This window comes from Budorcas taxicolor, chromosome 22 (assembly GCF_023091745.1).
Source record: "Budorcas taxicolor isolate Tak-1 chromosome 22, Takin1.1, whole genome shotgun sequence".
Lineage (NCBI taxonomy): Eukaryota > Metazoa > Chordata > Mammalia > Artiodactyla > Bovidae > Budorcas > Budorcas taxicolor.
The window spans coordinates 55319713-55341572 of record NC_068931.1 but is presented as its reverse complement, the minus strand read 5'-3'; the positions used below and the strand labels follow the sequence as shown (position 1 = coordinate 55341572).

Sequence of the window (21860 nt, the reverse complement as noted above, 5' to 3'; positions counted from 1 at the left end):
TAGTGACAGCGGGTTGCTTACGAGTTCTTCAGTTAGGGATTTCTGCGTTTTCGACATATTTTTTTTAATGACACTTTTTAGCTCGAGGTTATCTTGATATCGTCTCTTAGCTGTTGGACCGATAATGTGATAGCAAGCAATTTCTGGGGGAAGAAATGTTTAATAATGGTCTTATTTCTTGTCAGCGTTGTTTGGGAGTTTTCTTTTTTTAATGTTAATTTAAAATGTCTTCATGAAGTGTTAACAAATAAGACTCTTTTAGTGTCATCTCCAATGATATAATTAATTCTGATTTTGAGTAGAGGCTAGGAGCTAGAGAACTGACTTTTCTACTCTCTTGCTGCAACTGTCTGTGAGTCTTCAGGTCAAATCTGTTTTATACCTTTAAACTGAGGACGGGGAGCAAGCCTTTAGATGATCTCTGAGGTAATTTTCTCATCTGATGGTCCATTGATCTTTCAGGTATGCCATTTTCTGCTTATACTATATTTTATGTTTAGAGATGTTTTATCGTCCTGTCTAATCCATTCATCTCTATTTTGTGATACCTGCAAGTAACTTTACTAGTGATGTGTTTTCCACATGTAATTCTTTAGAGCCTGATTCAGATGGATATTTCTTTTCTACCTCAGCTCATTCCAAACTGTAGGTAAGGGATTGGATCGAACAGGGATAAAATAATAACTCATTAAGCTACGTCACCAGGAGAAAAGTATTATGCATGGGCCAGTTCTTGGCACAGAACTATAGGATCTCAATAAGTGGCTCTTGGAGGGGTTCATTCATGAATCAATCAGAGAAATCAGATATTTGGGTCTCAGCCCTAAATGAAAAGCCCATAAGTTAAAGTCAAGCCTACATGTTACTGTGTCAGGAAGAAAACCCTAAACCAGAGGCAGTCATCTAGAAATTCATTCTGTAGTTCTGTGCCCTTGACTGTCCAGAATATCAGGAAAGAGACCATATTAACGGTAGCATAGATTCCAGTTTTCAAGAAACACACCACAGATTATTTATAAAAGGAAATAAGTAAAATCAATATTTTTTGAAAGGCCACTGAAAGAAGCTGTGTGCCTCCAGTATTCAGATAAGGTGACTTGTCCAGTCAATAAACATTGCTGTCCCTCTTCCGTTAGTCTTGTTCTCTTTCCACTAGACTGCCTGCTCTGCGGTATAACATGGCAATGCTGCGCTAATCAAACACTTTAAGAGTCAAACTAGGTGGACCAAACCCGGCTCTTTTAAACTTTAGAAGAACTGATACCAGAAAAACGTTAATTGAAAACTATATTTCACAGAAAAGTGTAGGTCTTCTGCATATCACAGAAAGATTTCTCACGTAGAAAGTTCTCGAATCGTTTTAGAGTCAAGTTCAAGGAAAAAGTGGTTTGTGTCCGTAGGCTTGCTTTTCTTGAAAGGAATGGAAAATGTGACTAATGGTGGCTTATGGATAATTTTTCTCATATTAGAAGTCTGGTGGTGGACCATGACTAGATTCGGTTTACGGTTCATTGAAGTCTAGGCTGGTATCTCTGTGATTTCTTTGTCCTTTTCCTCGTTGTCTCAAGATGACTGTCACAGTCTCAGAAGTCAGGTTTGGGTTAGATGCAGCAAGGAGAAGGGAAAGATGAATTTGCTCACGTGATCTCCCTGCCTTTCTTCCATCCACAGCCATCTCCAGCTGCAGAGTTTAAAAGGGGTGGAGAGTTATACAGTTGCCCCTCCAGCCTGTTCAATGGGATGAGACAAGAGGGAAGGGGGCTGAGGATGCTTAGCCAATTTATAAGGTTTATTTAGTTTCTTTTAAGAGAAGAATCTGTAATTTTCAACTTAGCAGCTTTGAAAATAAAGAACCAAGGCTCCAGCTTCCTTGTGAGAAGCAAAATGTGAAAATGGGTCTCGACTCTGAATTCTGGTCAGCAGATTAGAGAGAATGATAAAGAAGCGTGGGATGGAAAATGAGTTCTGAAAGGAAGATGGCAGGGAGACGGCAGCAGGAGAGTTGCACACGGCGGGGGGGGGGGGGGGGGGGGGCGGGGCGGGGGAGTTGAGGTCATTTCATCACCAAGGCTTGTGCTTTCCTTGTCCTCATCTCTTGATCAAGGCAGCAACTAGCCAGGGTAAAGGTCTTTCGGCCTCATCATCCACAGCCTTCTCTATTAGGCCCCTGGCTTGAATTCCTGCCAGGCTGCCCAGAGCTGCCTGCTCATGCAGCCAGCCGCCTATGGCTGCACCCTGCAGTCTTCCCTGCAATCCTCTTGGTGGTCTCTGGCAGAGCCCAAGCTCAGTGCCCATTCCCACAGTCCCCTGCAGTAGCCACTCAGAGTGGGCTTGGCATCCTGGAGCGTCAAGGTCCCGGGACATGTCACTATAAGTGACAGAGATTGTTCTTCTGGGTCACTGCCAAACAGGCTCCCGGGAACTTCCTTCCAGCCACCTGCCGGGTTGCCATGAAGCTCTCACACAGGATCCTGCCCCCGAGGGCAAAGAACCGTTTTCTTCTTTTTTTTTTTTTAATATTACATAGTTGTATTTGTTGATCTTTAATATGGAGAATTAGGAGCAGCCAAAAGACATTTAATCTTGGCCAGTGGGCCAAGACTGCATGAAATTGTGGTGAGAGCTGGATCCAACTTTTAACCAAAAGTTTCCCACCTCCGCTGATCACAGTCATGGTGGGAATCAGGCTAATGAGAACACGGGCAGGGGAAAGACCGTCCATCATGAAAGGAAAGCAGGATGTGGAATAAACAGGGCTGTTTTCCTTTAGCACAAAGTTTTTCTCTCAAGTGTTTCACTGGAAAAGCATTACTTTGAGTTTTGCCTAAGCTTGCCACTGAAAATAGGCCTGGGACAGCAGTAGCCAATAGTGGACACCTTGACTGGTTCCTTGGGTGGAAGATCAGACACCTGGCAAAGCTCTCATCACCCCTCAGCTCCAGGAGAAACAGCAGTAATTTCAGGCTTTTAACCTCATGTCCTTGAAAGTTGAGTGCCTACCTTAAGTGCGCTATTGACCTTCATTAAAAAAAAAATACTGTAAGCCTTAGAGCTTCCCTGTTGGCTCAGTGGTAAAGAATCCACCTGCCAATGCAGGAGACGTGGGTTCAGCCCCTGATCCAGGACGATCCCACGTGCTGTGGAGCCACCAAGCCCGTGCACCACAGCTCCTGAGCCTGCGCTCTGGAGCCCAGGAGCCACAGCTACGGAAACCCTCGTGCCCGAGATCCTGAGCCCAGCAACAAAAGAAGCCACCTCAATGAGAAGCCCGTGCACCGCGACTAGAGAGGAGCCTCTGCTTGCTGCAACTAGAGAAAGGCCCGCATCGCAACGAAGACCCAGCCCAGCCAAAACAGGGAAAGGGGTTTTGTTAAAAAGATTACCATAGCCTATTTCCTTTGTTCACGTGATCACCTTCATTAGGACCAAAGCTGCAGAGGAGCTCCATTGGAAGCGCTGCCGTCTTTAGGGTCCTCGTGGAATAGTGGGCTGGGCTCGGGGGCGCTGCAGTCTTCATCCTGGCTGTTCCCCTTCCTGATGATGGGACTTCGCCTGAATTTCTTATCATCCCTAACTTTCACGTTTCTAAGGCCAGGATGGTCAACACTTAGCCCAGCATCATTGTGAGCCACACAGTGACATGATATGCTTTGCAGCAACTACTCTGCTGTTATCTTAGACCATCGCACAACTGCGTATTGGTGCTCTGTCACTTGATGTCCTTCAAGGATCAAATGAAGTCACTCAGTTGTGTCCAACTCTTTGCGACCCCGTGGACTGTAAGCCTGCCAGGCTCCTCCGTCCATGGAAGTTTCCAGGCAAGGATACTGGAGTGAGTTGCCATTTCCTTCTCCAGGAGATCTTCCCGACCCAGGGATTGAACCCGGGTCTTCCACACTGCAGGCAGACTCTTTACCCTCTGAGCCACCAGGGAAGGTCACTTAATGTCTTCAATTAATTGAAAATTCTATAGACCTTGGGTCTTGGGTGATGGCAGTTTGAAAACACCTTTACTTTCTAATGAGATTGGAACCAAGGGCAAGGACGGGTGGACATAGTATTGCATGTTCAGTTCTGAAGACAGCAAGACCAAAATAAAGATTTTTTTTTTCCCAGCCATTCCACAAAAACCAGTAATCCTATAAAATAAGCACCTCTTTGGGGACAATTTCGTTGAATTCAGATAACACGCCTGGAGGAAATATTTACCTCCAGCCATTTTTCTCTCCAGCTCAAATGTTCTCAAGTTGCATTGTTGCATAAGGTGGAAAGCACCTTGTTGTGGATTTTGGGTAAAGATGCTGACAAGGTGAGATTTCTTCCCCTGCGTTGTAGGTCACCTGCATTTGGAGTAACCACTGGGTAGGACATTTTTCATCAAGGAAATGCTATTACATGCGCCTTCTAGGTTCTGGGGATTGTGTTGGAGATAGTCTTCCGATTCGGTTCATTCTTCTCCAGAGAAGCTTGGCAGAGACTGTTGGCTGTGTGTATGCCATCATTCTCTCATTCCCGTCACTCCCCAGGCATTCTGAATCTTCCTAAGGAAGTATGTATGAATTTTTAGCAGAAAGAGATACTCAGGGGATCTTATTTTATTTCTTCTTGCAGAATATCAAGCCCAGGGACCAACAGTGGCAAAAGGTATGAAGCATAGATGGGACTGAATTAAATGTATCCCCAGCTACCTAATAGATACAACCCAGACATTTCTCATCTTCTTGACGATTGTGTATTCATCACTCCCCAGTTCCTTGCACATGTTTATTAATAGGAAAAACTGTATGGGAGTTTTGCTTTAAATTGGTGTAAAATAGAGCAGGTTACATTGTTGATGTTGAAAATAAAGCATGGAAAGCTTTCTTACAGCTTTGAAAATCTCTCTGCAGCCTGAATATGGGGACAGTGGAGGATGGTGGGCTGACCAAGGCTTGTGTCTAGCTGGGCACTGGGTTGACTCCCAACTTGCCACTCTCCGTTGTGTGATGTTGCATCACCTTTAGTGCTCTGATGGAATTTCTCAGCTAAGTCATTGCTCTGGCTTTCAGTGAAGAAATGGGAAAAATACCTGGCCCTTAAATTCAGTGGCTATGAGTGATCATGCCACCTCCTTTTATTTTCTCTAGGCTCTTTTTCTGCTCATTGGGTCTGACCAGCTTGGCGAAAGTAATACGCAGACTTGAGACTCACGTAGTGGGTTTTGGCAGAATGTGGAAGTGATTAATTAAATGCCACCCCCTCATGGGCCATATTAAAAGCTGAATGAAAATAGAAACTGTGTAATATCTGATAACATTTGGTGGAGAAGACGGAGACAAAAGGAAAGAAGGATTAGAGAGAAAGGGACACATAAAAAGCTAATTTTAGAGCATTCTGAACGCAAAGTATGATTTTCTAGCCTTGAAGTATCAGCATGGCTGCCTGAGTCTCTGAAATTATTGGCTTACTAATTGCTCCTGCCTCTTCCTCACTTGGGCCATTCAGACGAAGCCATGCTTTTAAAAATTCAGTAGCCAAATCTGATTGCTTGGGATGTAAGCATAAACTCTTTATGTGTATCTGATGGTACTTAATTGGACAGTGCCAAATCGTGGAGGAAAATTTATTGGTGACCTTGTCTCCTTCGAAACTTTCAGGGTATTTGTAAATGAGCCTAATATTCAGATTTGGGGGATCCTGACGCCTTGGATTGACAGGACAGGATTCATACTTTATATTGTGTGTGTTTTTATTTTCTCTCATTGCATAGTTTCCCTTTTTCTTATTTATTAATGGTCTTGAAAATGTTATTTGGAAGTTGAAATGCAATGAGCATAAGTATTGTAACTATCTTGGCGGACTGCTTAAGTAGCCGTGGGCATCCTTGTTTTAGTTGTTCAGTTGTGTCTGACTCTGCGACCCCAGGGACTGTAGCCGCCAGGCTCCTCTGTGCGCGGGATTCTCCAGGCAGGAATGCTGGAGCGGGTGCCGTCTCCTTCTCCGGGGCTCTTCCCACCCGCAGGACTGAACGTGTGTCTCCTGCATATGGCAAGTGGACGTTTTGCCGCTGCGCCACCTGGGAAGCCCATCCTACTTACTAGTCAGGGGGAAAGCTGACTTACGGAACGGGAGTTTGCTGGACCATCTTTTGGTGATCCCCTACTCTTCCTTTTCGGGCTTCCCAGATGGCTCAGCGGTAGAGAAGCTGCCTGCACTGCAGGAGACACAGGAGACCCAGGTTTGATCCGTGGGTCAGCAACATCCCCTGCAGGGGGCCATGGTAACCCCCTTCAGTGTTCTTGCTTGGAGTATCCCATGGACAGAGGAGCCTCACGGGCTGCAGTCCATGGGGTCTCAAAGAGTCAGATAAGACTGAAGCGACTGAGCATAGCACTTTTCCTTTAACCTCCTTTTCCTTTTCTTTAACATGGAGATGTATTCTGGGGGGAAGAACTCTGAATTTTTTTGTTAGCTCAAGGAGAAGGTGGTTCTAAATATGTCTACTTTTAAAGTCTTGTATAGCTCTGGGAGTTGGTGATGGACAGGGAAGCCTGGTGTGCTGCAGTCCATGGGGCTGCAGAGTCGGACACGACTGAGCAGCTGAACTGAACTGGTATCGCTTGAACACCAAAATGAAAATAAAAAGAAAGCAGCCTTGCTCAGAGTCTTCTAAAGGCATTTTAATAGTTAATGAGATTTTGCCCCATACCCTCATGAGTTTCATTTAGTTCTGAAATAAAAATTTACGGCTGTTCTCTCAGCTGAGCTGATACTAGTTTAAGGGTGGAATTGAGTTCACACCTGCTCTAGCATAAAAAGCAGCCTCGATGTGACTTCTCGAAAATGTTCGCAGAGCAGAATGAGAGAACCCAGCACCCCTACAATTCTAAACGCAGACTGGTGCTCTTTGCAAACGCTAAGGAAGCTGCTTCATCAGTCGGCTCTAATTTGCTGAGATTGTCCATTTCTAGCCCTCCCTCAGTTACCCACTTTCCTCAAGATCGGATGTGGCTGTGGAAACACAGTTGGTTTGCATAGGCAGTGGATCCACATCAACACTGTAAAGTATACGTATGGGAAAATCTTTGCATTTGCTAGGCCATTTAGCTGTTCAAGATATGGTCCGTTAATCAGGCAAAGTACAATGGCTTTTCTGAGTGCTCTAGTTAAGGGGCAGGATGTGTAAAGCAGTGTACACTTAGGTGGATAATTAATAATTAGTGTAGGCTTGTAAGGCTGTAATATAATATATAAATTTCAGCACCTGTTAAAGTTTTATCAGAGTGGATCACCTTTCCTTACTAAGAGGGAGTATTCCTCCCTAGGGAAAAAAGAAAGTGCCCCCAGTGCATGCAAAGATCTTAGTTAAGGGAGGGCTGGTTTTTATATCAAGGGCGATTTTCCAAGGTCATTGTGATTAGGCAACCTAGTTCAGTGGTCACATTTAAATAGCATTCCTGTACAGTTTTATGTGTGTTTGACTACAGATGACAAAACACGGTTTAGAAAACATGTTTGGGCTCATTCTAATATTTGGGGACTGTTGATTTGCCAGAGAAGCTATGTGTCCGACACTTTGTGACTCTTTGAACAGGAGCCTGCCAGGCTCCTCCGTCCATGAGATTCTCCAGGCAAGGATACTGGAGTGGGTTGCCATTCCCTTTGCCAGGGGATCTTCCCAACCCAGGGATCAAACCCGCGTCGCCTGTGTCTGCTGCGTTGCAGGTGGAGTCTTCACCCAGTGAGCCATCAGGAAAGCCCTCTATTTGGAGACTGTTGATTTGCCGGAGAAGCTCCCCACTCTCACCCTGTCATCATCCCCTCTGCAAAACAATGAGGGCTGTTCATTTTATAATTTCCTGACAAGTAAATATTCAGAGAGAGTGCTTTTTCTGGAGGCTAAGTTGGATGGAGCAGAGAAGATAAAGCTTCGATCCCACGTTCTGTTTTTGGCTTGGTTGTGTCACAAGTGGTTTTGACACCTCATATCTTAGCTCTCTGGATTTTTAGATGGAGAAGAAGTTCTCCCTTACAGCAGGGAGGGAAAGGGCAAGTCATATATTCGTGAAAGCAAAGCAGAATATCTTACTGCTTTAAAAGTTGATCATCTTCTTGATAAATAATATCCATGTGTTATCAGTATGTCTGCAATCATATGGTCCTCAATGTATGCATCTTTTTAACCATCCATATAGATTTTATTTATACTCAAAGCCAGTGGCATGATAAACTGCAGCACTCAAATTAGCCTTCGGTTCATTCATTCATTTATTCATCGAAAAAGCACGTGTGGAAAATCTGTGTCCTGCAGACTCCTGTAAGCTACCTGAGAGTGACATGCTACTTTCTTGCTTTCAGCGTGGCCCACAATCTAAGTAAGGATTCAGATGGGTGTCAGGTCACAGAATTAGGGAGCTATTCAGTATGTGCTGTTGGATTATATATTTGGGATACCAAACATCAGCTACCTCGTAATAATTGCTGAGATGTTCTGTTGCTTACCATATACCAGGCATCCACCTATAATTTACATTTATAATCTTGTTTCTTTCTTAGGCATTGTCATTGCCTTTTTTGAGGGGGTGGTGCAGTTGAGGGTCAGGGAGATACAAGTACCTACCCTGTGTTGTGCATTAAGTGGCAGAGCCCAGATTCAAAGCTTTTATCTGCCGAGCTCTAAAGCCCTTGTTCTGAACCACCCTGCACTGCCTCCCTTGTAGAGAACATGGCCAGAATTCCCTGAGGTGCAATAGCAGTTAAGCGTGTGTTCAGCTGCAACTAATGGAATACCTGTTAATAGTAGGTTAGTCAAACAAAGATGACTTTTTCCATCACTTAAGGGGATGTCTGGAGGTAGGAGTTGCCTGTGTGGATTCAGCAACATCAGTGTCGGCATCTTTCCTTTCTGCCCTCCTCAACACGCTCATTTTAATCCTTCATCTTTTTCTCTCATCTTGCATTTCTCACAAGATGTCTGCTAAGCCCCAGACACCATGTCAGAGTTCACAATAGGAAATTGGAGAGGCAGAGATTAGAGTAGCATCCATACCTAATTGTATCTCATTCCTTCAGGAGGAGGGGGAAAGCATCCCCAGAAACACGTGGTCTTTAGCAAGATTTTGCTAACAACTTATTGTTCAAATCTCTAATACACATTTACTCATAGCTGCAAGAGAAGCTGGGAAAGTGAACTTTTACACTGTTAGTTGGCACTGGGATTCAGGCAGGCGAGAGAGAAGGGCATTGGGCATGGTCATTGGATGAATCAGTATGAATTTTATTGTATTATAAGTAATAATGCCTGAGCTGATAGGGCCATCTTGGATGAGTCGGAACCATCCAGGCATAAAGGAAATTGTCAGGTGAGAGAAAGGCAGGCTTGTAGGAGCTAGAGGATGTCGTGGGAAAACTGGAATGAAGAGGCTTCCGAAGACTGAGACATAATTCCATAAGGTCCACAGAGGAAGCAATGCCAGGGAAACTGGGTTAGAATCCTCACTTCAAAACAAAAAGAAGGGTCTGTTTTGAATGGTAAGGGAAGGAACCTGGATTATCATTGAAACATGTAGTGAACTATTCAAGGGTTGCTTTTCAATAGTGGAATAACTGATTGATTTATGGTTTTGGATAATCACCTAGTCACAGTGTGAATAGGAAGCAACAGGACAGACAGGGAGATTACTCAGGAGGTGATTAAAGCAATTCCAGGAGGAAATGAGAAAATGGACTGAATCAGGAACAGTGGGGATGAAGAGGAGGATATGAATTTGAGCAATATTAAATGGAAGGAAATGGCTGGACTTGGTAACTGATGGATAAGGGAGGAGTCATCCTTGGCTTGATGTCTGGCTTGGGGCAGCTGGGGGATGGTGGTATCATTCATTGAGATGTGGATTATGAGAGGAGAAGTAGGTTATTGGGGATTAAGATGGTAAGTTCAGTTTGGGAGGTAATGAATTTTTGAGATATCTGTGGGTGAACTGACTTGTGGTTCTGGGTGGGGATCACCGATTTGGCCTACAGTTTTCCATATTTGGTAGTTGAAGTCATGGGAAGGGATCCATTACCAGAGAGAGGGGAAAGGGAACCTATTTTCTTATTAATCATTTTGCTTTCTAGAGAACTTAAGTTGAAGGGGACAATGCATCCACCTCATCTTTAAGTTCAGTTCAGTTCAGTCGCTCAGTCGTGTCCGACTCCTTGCGACCCCATGAACTGCAGCACGCCAGGCCTCCCTGTCCATCACCACCTCCCGGAGTTCACTCAGACTCACGTCCATCGAGTCCGTGATGCCATCCAGCCATCTCATCCCGGGTCGTCCCCTTCTCCTCCTGCCCCCAGTCCCTCCCAGCATCAGAGTCTTTTCCAATGAGTCACCTCTTCGCATGAGGTGCCCAAAGTACTGGAGCTTCAGCTTTAGCATCATTCCTTCCAAAGAAACCCCAGGGCTGATCTCCTTCAGAATGGACTGGTTGGATCTCCTTGCAGTCCAAGGGCCTCTCAAGAGTCTTCTCCAACACCACAGTTCAAATGCATCGATTCTTCGGCGCTCAGCCTTCTTCACAGTCCAACTCTCACATCCATGCATGACCACTGGAAAAACCATAGCCTTGTAGGTCCCCTAAAACTGGATATCTTTAAGAAAACTGGGTCATTCTTGATTTGATCACACAGTCATTTTAGTGTTATATTTAATCACTCATCTCTAACACATGGTTCATAAATTCTTTGTTTCTTCTTCCCTCCCATCCTCTCTCCCTCCTCTTCTTCCTTTCTCCCTCCCTCCCTTCCTTCCTTCTCTCCCTCCCTTTCCTCTTCCTTTCTTCCATGAAGACAGGTTGGATTGAACCTTGTTTCAGAACATTCATTTATCCACCATTTGGGAAGACATAGATTCTTAGAAGTGGTGTGGAACTTAAAGCTTTCCTTGTGTGCTTTCAGATTTACATCAGCTTCCTTCGCAATGTAGGAATCTTTCTAGATGAAGCCCTAGGAAAGCTGTTGGCACAGTGACAGGCTGAGTAGTGCATAAATGGATGGACCCCAGCAGGCGCTCCTTCCGCTGCCTCAGCGCTCAGTGCTCCTTGCGTTGGGGAAGCCACTCCTGACAGCGGCAGTTCATTGCACTGTGACAGCTGTGACTCTCAGAAAGTTCTCAGTTTTGTAGCTGTCAGCCTGGAATACTAGTTTTCTCTTCTGAAGCTCCCTGGGATTATGTCTTTTCTCTGTTTCCCCACGTTTCCCATGATGATAAGTCTTGCTTCCTCCCAGAGTGTCACTGGGAAACAGGTAGCATTATGACAGAGCCTGGTCTAACCACACCTTGTATTCTTGGTCGCTGTCCTCTGTGTGTGTTTCACTTGGTCTCTTTCCCCCTTTCCAGCACTTTGCTCAGTATTCCCAGTCTAGGTTCGTCAGCAGCGAGTCTGATTTCATTTCTCGTGTTACTGCAGCCTGAGCTTTCACTTACACACTCATGTTTTGGCATTGATTGGAAATCGAGCTCCCAGTCCACTCAAATTACGAAATATTTTTAACATCAATTGCTTTACAACAGGTTTTCTACCTCCTTGTGTAGAATGGGACTTTGTATTAATCCTCACTCATTAGATTCTTGTTGGTTTTGGTCTACCAGTGTCCCATCCGCCCACATTTTCACTCTCTCCAGCCAAGAGCCTGGATTGTGTGATGTGAAGCAGCGTTCACTCTTGGGCTTAATCCTCACTCTACCTAATCTTCCACTGAGTTCCCTCACTTATGTGTTGGAGATAATTAATGAGAGCCATTTCTGTAATTGTGGATCCTTGTCTTTACTGTCAATATTCTGCCCTCTGGAGAGAAGGCTTAAGACAAATAGTTCTGTGACTGCTGGAAGAAGCAAATGCAGTTCTTCAGTTGTGGGATCTACCAAATTCACCAGGTGATAAATAGGATATAAAGTTGCAGTCAGCTAATCATTATTAACTGGCTACCTTATTGGGCTAACAAATAACAAAAATCTTAAGATTCCCTGAACAGAAGTCCTAAGCGTCTATCACCTACATCTGGTATTAAGATGAAAAATGACAAGATGAGCTAAATGTTGATGGCAGATGCAGAAGGTTAAATGAATATTTGGGTTAACAATGAAGATAAATTGAGAGGTATTATTTCCTTTACAGGGAGTTTTCCAGAGGAGGCCTTTAAATTGAGACTATGAAAATTAGACTCATGACAACTTTTCAGAAACAGTTCCTGTGACAAACAAGATCCCTGGAGAGCCCTATGTGCACTCCCAGGGTGCTGAAGAACAGAATCCTACTGCAGGATAATAATCTGATAGCTGGATATACTCAGAGAGAGGGGATGGATTCAGTTCAGTTCAGTTCAGTTGCTCAATCGTGTCCAACTTTTTGCAAGCCCTTGAACCACAGCATGCCAGGCCTCCCTGTCCATCACCAACTCCTGGAGTTTACCCAAACCCATGTCCATTCAGTCAGTGATGCCATCCAACCATCTCATCCTCTGTCATCCCCTTCTCCTCCTGCCCTCAATCTTTCCCAGCATCAGGGTCTTTTAAAATGAGTCAGTTCTTTGCATCATGAGGCCAAAATTTTGGAGTTTCAGCTTCAGTATCAGTCCTTCCAGTGAACACCCAGGACTGATCTCCTTCAGAATGGATTGGTTCGATCTCCTTGCAGTCCAAAGGACACCCAAGAATCTTCTCCAACACCACAGTTCAAAAGCATCCATTCTTTTGTGCTCAGCTTTCTTTATAGTCCAACTCTTACATCCATACATGACTACTGGAAAACCATAGCTTTGACTAGATGGACCTTTGTTGACAAAGTAATGTCTCTGCTTTTTAATATGCTGTTTAGTTTGGTTATAACTTTCCTTCCAAGGAGTAAGTGTCTTTTAATTTCATGGCTGCAACACCATCTGCAGTGATTTTGGAGTAGCATCCAGCAATTTGTTTTATAAATGAGCAGTGGAACTGTATGCAAGGTCCAGGTTGACCTGACCCTAGGTCAGGTTAGCTCAACCTGACTTGATTTCATAATAAATGTCGTAATGGTGACAAGTCTTCAGGGACATTAGTACACTGTTTGCACTTGTGGACGTCTTTGTGGATGAACCATGCTTTGGCTTCCTTTTGGTCACGTCTATGAGAAGTATGAATGTTTCATCACCAAAAGTCAACCCATCTTGGTTCATCACACCAGTGTGTAGGACTTCTTTAGCTTTAAGACCTCAAAGTCCTTCCGTGTACCTGGCTTCTGTTTTGGTCACTTCCTTGTGTGTGGATTTTCATCTAGTGCCATTGGAAGGGGCTTCCCTGGTGGTGTTAGGGGTAAAGAACCCAGCTGCCAGTGTAGCAGGGGATGTAACAGACACAGGTTTGATCCCTGGGCCGGGAAGTTCCCCTGCAGGAGGGCAGGGCAACGCACTCCAGTATTCTTGCCTGGAGAATCCCATAGACAGAGGAACCTAGCTGGCTACAGTCCATAGGATCGCCAAGAGTTGGACACGACTGAAGCAACTTAGCGCACACACACACCACTGGAAGTCTGGCCATTTTGAGAGTGAAACTTTGAGCTTTCATTGTGTCTGATTACTTGTACAACCTGAGAGGTTCTTCTATTAGCTAGGAAACACTCACATTTTCTCTGTCACTTTTAAAAGTCATCTTGACCTCCTGTGTAGTATTTATGCTTTGGCAACCATTGCCAATGCTGTGTTTCAAAAGAGTCAAGACTTGGAGCTATTTCTTCTCAGAAGCTGATGGGGCTATAGAATTTATTCAGCTACTACTCTTTTCTAAACCAAAGTAAGGTTATATTTTTCGCTTTCATAGACAGACAAATTAAGGTCTTTAAAATAAAACCTACTTCCCCTTTTCTTTCTTCTTCAAATTATCTGGAGCAAAAAGGTTATTGGTTTTCTGTACAACTGCCTTGTTTTAAAAATCAAATTGAAGACCAACTTGATTCTGCCTGCAGAGCAGAGCTATCTGCCTTTTTAGAAAATCTGGATGGTTAAATTGGAAGCACGTTCTGCACATGGTTTAGCAGTTAGTAGCCTGGAAAATGACCCAATAGCCGAGATAGTATTTTTTTTAAATTTTCATTGTAAGTGCTTGTTTAAAGTTTAAGTCTGTAATTGACTGTTTTGCACATTGTTCATTGTTAATTCTTTTCAGGCTGTTATAGTTTGTAAATACATTGCCTGCTAAGTTGTGTCAGTGCAGGAACATTAGTGCTATAAGAAAATCCAGTTAAATGTGGTGCTTAAAAACATTACCAATTAGACTGGTTCAGCATGCTTTCTTAGTGAACCTAGGAAAGTCACTTTATATTTGTGCAGATTTCTACTTATTTAAAATGGGTATGACTATACACACACACACACACACACACACACACACATATTTTAAATTAAAGGGGAGCATTGAAGTTCAAACTATGTAACTATGTTGTAGCTTGCTGAAGAGTTTCGACTGTTTGGCGGCTACATTACTCAGTGTTTTTCTTTGGCTCCCTCAATCTGTTCCATGTTGGAGGGGCAAAAATCTTTCTATTTTGCAGTTTTACTATATTGGTCAGCTGGCATCTCCAGGTAGCTCAGACTGTTTTCTTTTGCATAGTTTATATTTGAGAAATGATTTTTAATACACATATCGCTTGAAGTTTATTCCATTTAGATGGATATGCTAAGCAAATCAGGGATTTCCTGGTATTCTTTGAGTAATTTTTTAGTTTAGAAGAACTAGATGTCACTTGAAATTACAGGTACAAGCTAATACTGGCTGATAATTAAAGGTTACGAAAATTGCAGTGGAAAAGGAGTTAAATTGTGCCTATTAGGTGGCAAGGACCACTAGAATATGGACATGATGAAAAATAACGAGGTGGATAAAATGCGATTTATCTCGATATGGTATAGAAAGAAAAATTGTGGTGGGGTATGTACTAGATGTAGCTTAAGCTGTTTATCATTATGTACAAGTGGGAACTTACATGAAACTCCTCTTGATTAAGTTTTATGTGAAACAAAGGGTGTGATTGGAAGTGTAGAATTAAAGAGTATTTTCAGAGCATGATGATAATCCTGCCGAGGCTTCAGCAAACCCGTGGTCAAACTAGAGAAGAGAAAGAAAAAGTGAGGAAGCGTCATGTGGTGTGATGCAGATTTGTGACAGAAGGAGTGGTTTGGACGTAATGGATTGTTGCGCTAGATTTGGTCATCAGACGATGTTTTTCACAGCAAATATTATCTGAACCGTTGACTTAAACACTGAAATACGCAGGAGGTGTGTAGGCAGAACTGTAGCCTTTTTGTCCCTTGAAACACAGTTTAACAGTCAGCCTTGAACTTTAGATGCTATAAAAGCAGAATGAGAAAAAGAGGGTGGTAAGTAGTGAAAGAAAGAATGGGAAAAGGCATGCATATTCAGAGGTACGATTCGGTAAGTAGATGCTCCAGAGTTAATACTATGTAAAAATAAAGACACTCTAATAATATTCCTACTATCAGGCTAACAGGATCAGAAACTAAAGAGCACAAAGCAATTATTTATTAAGAAAGAGGCAGAGATGACATTGAGTGTTGCAGAGAAGGAGGCTGCCATGATTACAGGAAGATGTTAAGAATATAAAAAAATATTCCCAAATTAAGAGTGGAAAAAGGAAGAGAGATTACCTATGAGATGATGATAAATAATAATGAGTTACTTCTGAGAGCGCCCACAGAACAGGAGGTCTGAAAAGTGGTTTGTCAAGCCTCGAAGAGATAGAAAGGGTAATTTATTGACAGGCAGTGGAGACACTGCTAAAAAATAAATGAATTTTTCACCTCACTGTTCACAAAGGAAGATGGGGGACAGATGCCAGAAACAGACATAAATTTCCCAGGGGAGAATGAAGAAAAACAAAAAAAAGCAGGATCCTGCCAAAACCGGTGATCAAGGGTTGAGAAGGGAAACTAATAAAACCCTTAAAGCTTAGTGGCAGTCACCTCAAAATCTAGAAAAAGTTATAGAATGGAGAAGAAGCTGATTAACTCTGTCTCTTGGAATGGTTGGAGGTAATTTTGAAGGTTTGTATTACCCAGTTAATCCATTAGACTAGCCCCTTTGAAATTTACCCTTCAAGGAAATAAGCTAGTTGGCTGTACAAAATTTATCTTAAGTCTTGGAATAACCAAGACATCTTTTTCGTCCCTTAAGTCCTCGGTTGTTGTTGTTGTTGTTTTTTTTTAGTTACCCTGCTTTGCCCTGTTTTTAATATTAAAGTGTTTGTTAAGTGTTTATTGAACCTTATTATTGTCTCTAGAGAATTCTCTGGGCCAGGGTTTATTGGATACTCCTTAGTACCAGGCAGTGATAGCTCCTGGAACACGGTACTGAAAAAGACAGACATGCTCTTAGGGTCTTTGAAGTCAGTGCATTCACACTCCTATGAAGTGGAAAGGTAAAGAAAGGTTCTTGATTTCACGTTGCTGTCATTCCTGGTCTTCCTGTTGACTGGACTCTTGATGGAGAATGTCTGAAGAAGAACAGCCTCTCTCTTGGCCAGTCTGATGGCCGTGCCGGTTTGTCCCCAGTGCGGGCACCCACTTCCTTTCCTAGATCTCAGAGGTGGATCTTTCCCAAAGCTCACTCATCTCCCTGGCGCTCCAAACCAAACTCTGGTTTGGCTCCCTGCCAGCAGCCTGAGCACAAATTAGGAATCCTTGACCTCCCCTGCTGTTTTGGGATTCAGAATGTTTTTGCCGTGGGCAGGTGAGAGGCTGTACTTTCAAATGTACTTTTTCCCCCTTTCTCCATTTTCCCCTGCTTCTGCATTTCGCCCTTACCTGTACTCACTTCCCATCCCCGCTGACAGTCGTCCCCCTGGACCACCTCTTTCCTTGCTCTTTGCCTTCATAAGTCAAGACCTTCCCATTTTCCTTCCCAGAATTTATCTTTCTTTCTTCGTGTTCAGAGTACTTGAAGCCACTCATTCAGCAAGTACTGTGGTGAGGAGGGCTTCGCTGTCGTCATTTATTCCCACCTTTTGGTACTGCTTTAGTGGCTACCTAAGAACGGGATAGGAGAGATGTTTCAGAGACGTGGTTTCTGAGCCTGTGGGAGAGCGACAAAGAAACTTTCATCTACTGTACAGCTTTGTCCTACAGGTCCTTGTTCCCATGGCCAAAATCTTCCAGGTAGAAGTCATCTCGCATGCCACCCTTTCAATCAGGACTGTGGGTAGTGGACGTTGGTTTGAACAGCTTCTCTGAGCTCTTGATTCTCATGTGTAATTTGAGTGTCTCTAAAAGCTGGTAGACTTGAGTTCATCCCTGAACTCACTCAGCTGCTGCTGCTACTGCTGCTGCTAAGTCACTTCAGTCGTGTCCGACTCTGTGCGACCCCATAGACGGCAGCCCATGAGCCTCCCCCGTCCCTGGGATTCTCCAGGCAAGAACACTGGAGTGGGTTGCCATTTCCTTCTCCAATGCATGAAAGTGAAAAGTGAAAGTGAAGTCGGTCAGTTGTGTCCAACTCTTAGCGACCCCATGGACTGCGGCCCACGAGGCTCCTCCATCCATGGGATTTTCCAGGCAAGAGTGCTGGAGTGGGGTGCGTTTCTTTTGGTGTATGTTCATCTTTTAGATAGAGCCAGTTCGATTTAGTTGGTTCTTTCCCTGGGAACAGCGCATTCTCTGGGGATGTTAGCATTGGGTGAATCTGCCGTCTTGCTGAGCGGGTGACTGACATGCACGCAACAACGGTATGCATAGCAAGCCAACCCTGCCTGCAAGTACTCTATTCCTAATGAGAGAGTCGAAGCAAGAGCAGGGCAGAGAATGCCAGAAAGAAGCTTCGGTACCTCTTGGCCTATATTTACATTGAATATTATTTTATCCTACTGTTTCTTCATGTCCTTGTGTACCTGATACAAAAGTATATCTTGGGCTTCCCTGGTGGCTCAGTGATAATGTGTCTGCCTGCCAGAGCTGGAGACACAGGTTCAGTCCCTGATCCAGGAAGATCCCACATGACGCAGAGTAGCTAAGCCCATGAGCCACAACTACTGAGCCCACGCTCTAGAGCCCAGGAGCTGCAGCTACTGAAGCCTACACTCTAGAGCCCAGGAGCTGCAGCTACTGAGCCCGTGTGCTCTGGAGCCCGGGAGCTGCAGCTACTGAAGCCCACACTCTAGAGCCCAGGAGCTGCAGCTACTGAGCCCGTGTGCTCTGGAGCCCGGGAGCTGCAGCTACTGAAGCCCACACTCTAGAGCCCGGGAGCTGCAGCTACTGAAGCCCGTGCTCTAGAGCCCGGGAGCTGCAGCTACTGAGCCCGTGCTCTAGAGCCCAGGAGCTGCAGCTACTGAGCCCGTGCGCTCTGGAGCCCATGCTCCACCATGAGAGAAACCCTGCAACAAGAAGCCCTCACACCACAAATAGAGAGTAACCCCACTTGCAGAAACTAAAGGAAAGCCTGAGCAGCAGCAAAGACCCAACACAGCCAAAAAAAAAGTTTATGTTAAAAAAAAGTTTTAGAGACTGTGTGTTTCCAAAATGGCGGCAGCGATGGATGTGGATACCCCGAGCGGCACCAACAGCGGCGCGGGCAAGAAGCGCTTTGAAGTGAAAAAGTGGAATGCAGTAGCCCTCTGGGCCTGGGATATTGTGGTTGATAACTGTGCCATCTGCAGGAACCACATTATGGATCTTTGCATAGAATGTCAAGCCAACCAAGCGTCCGCTACTTCTGAAGAGTGCACCGTGGCATGGGGCGTCTGTAACCATGCTTTCCACTTCCACTGCATCTCTCGCTGGCTCAAAACACGGCAGGTGTGTCCGTTGGACAACAGAGAGTGGGAATTCCAAAAGTATGGGCACTAGAAAAAGAACTCTTCCATCAAGCTCAACTGTTTTTGTTATCCACTGAATGACTTGCCCTCCTGTTACTTAATTATAAATTAGATAGAACTGTGTCTCTTCTGCTTTGTCTTTTCAGTTTGCTATTCCGGCAGCCATACTGTATTCTGTGTCAAATAAAATCCAGTTGGATTCTAGAACAGACGCTGTCTTTTGTGTATGTGCAAAAAGTGAACACAAGTAAAGGGCCTCCCGCCCCTTTCTAGGGTGGAAGGCCAGGTTTTGAAAGTGAGGTGTTTGTTCATCAGAGCCAAAGCAGGATCGTCCTGTGAGCACGTCGCTTGGTCTTGAGGAAGCCTGGTCCACAGCCTGGCTGCTGCTGATGATCTTGGGCGAGTGGTTTGTCTGCTCTGAGCTCTTCCTCCTCCGTGAAGTGGCTGCCAAGGACTAAACAGGATCATGTGGGCACAGAAAGAGGCCTTATAAACTGTGAGAACGCTGTACAGGTGTTAACTTTGTGTACGACATGTTGCTTTCTCATTTTAGTTTAGAAAAGTTAATTTGAAAAAAAATTAATATGTCATCTTGGCTGGCGATGGAGTAATCTGTGAACTCAAATTGGAAATCAGTGTCATTTAGAGTTAACAGGAGAATTCAGGTTTCCCTTCCTCACCACCACCCTTTCTAATTTGTTTAAGATGCCTTGGCTGTGGACAGAACTGCCAGTTCTAACACTACTTCAATCTCTTAGTCTTTAACTGAGAGGCGGGTTAATTTACTGCAGTGATTCTCAAGGTGTGTGCTGAGGACTTGCGGGAGTAATGGAAACACTTTCAGGAGGTTCACGAAGTTCCTTTTCCGGCTGCATGTCTGTACAAGGCCAATTTTTCTTTTTTTCCTTCAGCCAAAGCAACGTATTGAATGAAAAAACAGAGCAGTGAATCCAGCTGTCTTCTGCTAAATCAGATATAAAAGATTTGCAAAAATGTAAAACAGTGCCACTCTTCTAACTTTTGTTTTGAAAACTAGTTACTTTGAATAAAAATATTTATGTTAACGTGAAAAAAAAAAAAAAAAAAAAAAAAGTTTTACCGTAAGCCTGTTTTCTTTCTTTGCAAATTATAACCTTCTTTGGAACCAAAGCTGCAAAGGAGCTCAGATAGAAGCCTTGCAGTCTTGAGAAAAGCTTGTGGAATAATGGACTAGGCTTGGGGTCACCGTGGGGCCATTAATGGCCCGTGGCACCCGAACTCCATAAGGAAATAGGACCGTATCTTGTAGATCTTCATCCTTGCCAAACATCTGAACATCTGGGCCAGTCACATAATATAGATGCCTGGGCTGCGTCTACAGACGTTCTGTATTTGGAGGTCTGGGCTGGGCTCCAAACATCTAATTTCAACGTGCATTTGGTGACTCTGCTGTCCTGCCAGGTTGAGGAATCTCTGACCTACACATCGCTTCAAAGAACTGTCACTTTCATTTTCAAAACTGTTCATTTTCCTTGAACCGAGTACTTATTTTTAAATCCTTCCATTTCTTTTTCACTCAGTGAAAGTGAGTCATCACCTACTTAGCACCTATTTACCATCAAGATATTTTTATGCCCTAAATTAATAACTTTTTCAGGTCAAAGACGATGGATAATTTTTGATGTGTTAAAATTGTGCATACTTCCAGAAAGGGCCAAAATGAACTCCTTTTTTTAAAAATTTTAGTTGTCCTTCAAATCGATAGGATTTCTCTGAGGGCCTTAAAGGTTTGCCTCTGTGATAATGATTTAAATGACAGACATTCATTATGTAGATTCACAATTAAACATTATGTATATGCAGTGGCAGTGATTTTCCTTGCAGGAAAAATGTTAACGGATTTTAACTAATTTAGAGGAAAGACAAGCCAAATTAGAAGAAAGTCGGCACTATAAATATTTCAAAAAGAACATCCATTTATTATTTTTTATAATATACAGCAAAGACTAAATGACACTGAAGAAGGAAGCTTTGCCTTATGCAGAACAATTAGGGAAATAGCTAAGAATGTGATGAAATTAGCCTCAGAATTGGTTGAAATATGTTCTTCTCAAGTACTTGGGTGATTTTTGTTATACTTTGTAATATTATCTCTGCCATCTTGTATGACTTATGGTGTATAATATTTTTTTAAGGCTACTTGTCCAATAAAAGAAACACACCCAAGTTGCTGTAGTTTGATGAGTTATTGTTGGTTTTTTCCCCCAGAATCTCTGAAATGGTGTGGTGGCTAACAGGGATATTTTGTTGTCTCTTCTATCTCTTTTAGAATGATAGAGCTGTTTTTGTTTGATTTGGGTTTTTGATACACATGTGGAGCTTTGGTTATACTATGGGATGAAGATCTGACCCCTGATTGCTTAGAGCTATAGACTCAAAGCCTGTGCCTATGCGACTCTTCCAGCTAACACGTTAGCCACTGCTGTACATATGCTTTTGTGCTTCCGTCGAATTCTGTGTATTTTCTTTAATAAAATTAAAATGCAGAGGGAAAGCCAGTTAAAGACTTCTACATTTTATAATACGTGGCTCAAAGTTAAAGAAATGTATGGAATTTTGGTATTTGTTTCTACACATATCATAGTATATATTCCCTTTCACCATCAAAATTATTAATGCCTACTTTGTTTAGAATATTTGGCAAGTTGAAAATATAACCTTTCAAGAGAATTAAAGTTCTTATAGTTGAATGAATAAAGTAGTTAAGTCATTAATCATGTTAAATTATTTCTCAGGATATTAATAATCATTGCTTTACCTGTGAACTTCTTTTCTAATCACAGAATCTTAATTGGTGAAGCTTTATTTGGAGGCATATCCCACTGTTAATAGGCCCGAAATACCTATAACCTATGGAAAGAGTCAACAAATACATTGAGTGACTGGATTTTAAATTACTTAGCTTGTCAGCTTGTTTGATTTGTCTCATATATACCGATTTATATGCATCAGTTGCTCTGGTTAGAGAGGTGCTTCTATGGCTCTTTCATATTATTAGTGTTC

The 21860-nt window shown here is 43.3% G+C and overlaps 2 protein-coding genes across 2 annotated transcripts in view; both read left to right on the top strand.

Annotated features, from left to right (window-relative positions):
* Positions 1-21860, top strand: part of TCF4 (transcription factor 4) — a 376786-nt gene that overhangs the window by 135661 nt on the left and 219265 nt on the right. Inside the window, exon 5 of the mRNA XM_052660570.1 lies at positions 4612-4644. Coding sequence (XP_052516530.1) covers positions 4612-4644 — 33 coding nt within the window. The remainder of the gene's footprint in view (positions 1-4611; positions 4645-21860) is intronic.
* On the top strand, positions 18511-19882 carry LOC128067535 (E3 ubiquitin-protein ligase RBX1). Its single transcript, XM_052660571.1, has one exon. The coding sequence runs from the start codon at positions 18523-18525 to the stop codon at positions 18847-18849; it is 327 nt and encodes a 108-aa protein (XP_052516531.1). The 5' UTR covers positions 18511-18522; the 3' UTR covers positions 18850-19882.